Source organism: Otolemur garnettii, unplaced genomic scaffold (genome assembly GCF_000181295.1).
Source record: "Otolemur garnettii isolate 467f Iridium unplaced genomic scaffold, OtoGar3 scaffold00141, whole genome shotgun sequence".
In the NCBI taxonomy this organism is placed as follows: Eukaryota; Metazoa; Chordata; class Mammalia; order Primates; family Galagidae; genus Otolemur; species Otolemur garnettii.
In genome coordinates, this window is record NW_003852536.1 from 12090 (window position 1) to 15051 (window position 2962).

Genomic DNA, 2962 nt, shown 5'->3' on the forward strand with positions numbered 1-2962 from the left:
TCTAAAGCCTAAGTCTGGTCCTGTCAGCCCAGGCCTTAAGTCCTTCCTGTTGCTTCCCATTTTGCTAAGAAAATTACTTGGGCTTCTTCCTGTGGTCTACAGGGTCCCAATGGTCTGAGAGCTGCTCTGCCCCTCTGATCTCACCTGCCTCCCCTCCCCACATTGACTTATGATCCTGGCCACACAGGCCCCTGGCCAGCTCCTTCTGCCTCAGGACCTTTGCACTTGCTAGTTCATCTGCTTGAAAACCTCTTTCTCCGTCTTGGCTTGCTGCTTCTTCCTCATTCAAGTCTCTAAACTCAAACATCACAACCTCAGGACGTCTTCCCCGACCAGCTGAGAGAGCTCAGCCTTTCTAATTACCCTCTTCTACAATACTACAAGATTAGGTAAGATTAGGATTTACCTAATCTTCCTCAAATTTCTTTCCACTTATCAACATCTCAGTTTGCTCACATATCTCTTCATTTCTTGACTACTTCTCCCCATTAGAATATAAGTTGCTGGAGGGGAAATACTTATTTGCCAAAGCACATAACCACTCAAATGCTGACTGATCCCTTTTGATCTGATCTGAAAACTGACTGACCCTGGGTGGTCTTACTTGTAATTTAAGACCAGAAGGGGTCAGGCTGCATGTATTTATCCAGCCTGCCTTTCTATTGCATTGCTTTATTGGTCCAAAGCAATGAGGGGGGAGGGTCACACCACCCCGTAGCCCTGATCCTGTTCTGCATCACACTGGCACACACTTGTTTTGGGTTCTAAGAGTTTGATTTTTGGCAATGTTTTTTCCTAAAGACTTTCTTTCATTTTTTTTCTTTTCTAAACCTCAAACAATCCTAGGGAAAGTTGCCTATAATTCAGTTCACTTTACACACCAAAAGACTGAGAATTCAGTCATTTGCCCGAGAGTCACAAGACGGGTCACTTTAGCAAACTCAGAACACTCCTCTAAGGCTTGATTCCCAGAATGGTTTTCCTCCCTGATAAAGCTCCAAATTCAATTCTCAAATGCCGAGAGAGAGAGTAAAACTGTCTCTACTTCCTTGGGCAATAGGATCATGAAATATTTATTTATTTATATATTTTTTGCAATTTTTTGGCTGGGGCTGGGTTTGAACTCACCACCTCTGGCATATGGTCCTGGCGCCCTATTCCTTCGAGCCACAGGTGCCGCCCGATCATGAAATATTTATTAAAAATCCACTGCAACAGGGCACACAAGCTGCCACTACAATTACGGAGGAAATGCCACACGCCCTTGGAGGTGCCAGCTCTATGCTGAGCGCCAGGCCTTCCACAAAGACCTCCCAGCAGGAACTGCCTTCTCCACAATCCGGGCTCACCTGGCTCCATCCAACTTCAGGCTCATCCCAACTTTCCTACCTTCGCCTGTGATCTTCCCTTTATTGGACTATTCCCCTCCTAGACTTCACTCGGCTGACTCTCAACATGTGAGTTTCAGCCCCAAGATCCCTTCCTTAGATAAGCCTCCCCTGACCACCATCTGCAAAGTAGCTTCTCCCCCCTTCTCCCCCCACAGGCACTTACGTCCCATTTTATGTTCTTCATAGCACTTGTCACTATCTGACATTATTTTATCTATTTACGTATTTATTGTTCGTCTCCCCTGGTTAGCCTGGAGATCCATATTGTTCACTGGGATCAGTGCCTGCCGCACAGTGGGAGTGCAGATACTTGAGTGAATACAGCTCAGGAAGGTTGTCCCAACATCACCAAGGTGGTGGTGGCAGGGCTGGCATTTGGACACCCACACTCACGACCTTTTACCCCTCTGCCTCTCTCCGTATCATGTGGGTCTTCCTTCCTGCCACAGTCCACTCTTTCAAGATTCTCTTTCCTAACGACTTTGGGCTATGTCCTACAGTGCACCCCAGGTACACCCAGAGAGTGCGCTCAAGGGTGCCCAGGCAGCAGTGGCTTACAGGACGGACGGGCAGTTCACTTTTCTCTCTTTCGTAGCACAGACCCTCTATCTTCATCCGCGGGTGAGCAAGGTCTATAATTCTTGGACTTGCAATAGCACCCAGGGCAGACATTGAAATCTTGGTTTCAATCTAAGGGAGAAAAATAAAACAGTACCTGTAAGGACCAAATAATAAACACTATCCAGTTCAAGATTACTAAGTCTACAATCAGATTTCTCTGCGATCCAGCAGAAAGTTGACACTCTTGCAATCACCTGTGATCGTAACTTAGAGGATCAGTTTTCAGCTTTCTCAAACTGGATTGAAAGGATTCCGACCCAGCTTCTCAGGACCTGTAACTCTCAAACCAGCAATTCTCAACCTGTGGGTCGCGACCCACAGGAACTTATTGAAGGGCCGCGGCATTAGAAAGGTTCAGAACCGCTGTGTGAAACTAACGACGCAGAGGCAATAACCGACGATGTTCTATACTGACTCAAAGATAACCGAAAACACTGATCGGTGGACTGATCAACTCAGGCGAGAGGGAAGGCTCAGCCCTGCCTCAGAACACAGTAAGGGGCAGACTCTGCTTTGTTGGTAATTATTTTTGCCCTTTGGAAATTGGGACCTGCATTACCCCAAATCACCACGCTGAAATGGAATGTAAGTGGCTGTCTTCTACTTGGCGTAGATAAGGAAAAGAAACCGATACCAATAAGAAAAGCCGCAGAACCTCATTCTTCCACGAGATGCCCCAGGCAGTCCTCACGACCTTACTGCTGGCAATTTGTCCAGATTACAAGGTCTGCTATTTAGCTTACTGGAACTCAAACTCAAAACTTACCATGAGACTTTGAAGGGAACACAGCCAATAACTGAAAAGAAAATAGGGCTTTAGCTACAGGTGGAAATGTCATACAAAAGGTATTTTGCCAATTCTTCCTGTGTTTTTCGAATGCTGATAAAGATGATGACAGTAGCACTGACAGTGTTTCGTGGGTATTGATTCAGTTATTTCTCGCCTGGGG

The 2962-nt window shown here is 46.3% G+C and overlaps 1 protein-coding gene across 1 annotated transcript in view; it reads right to left on the reverse strand.

Moving 5' to 3' along the window:
* THEGL (theg spermatid protein like) overlaps window positions 1–2962 on the reverse strand; it is a 39159-nt gene that overhangs the window by 2160 nt on the left and 34037 nt on the right. Inside the window, exon 7 of the mRNA XM_003798818.2 lies at window positions 1933–2081. Within this exon, the coding sequence (XP_003798866.2) occupies window positions 1933–2081 (149 nt within the window). The remainder of the gene's footprint in view (window positions 1–1932; window positions 2082–2962) is intronic.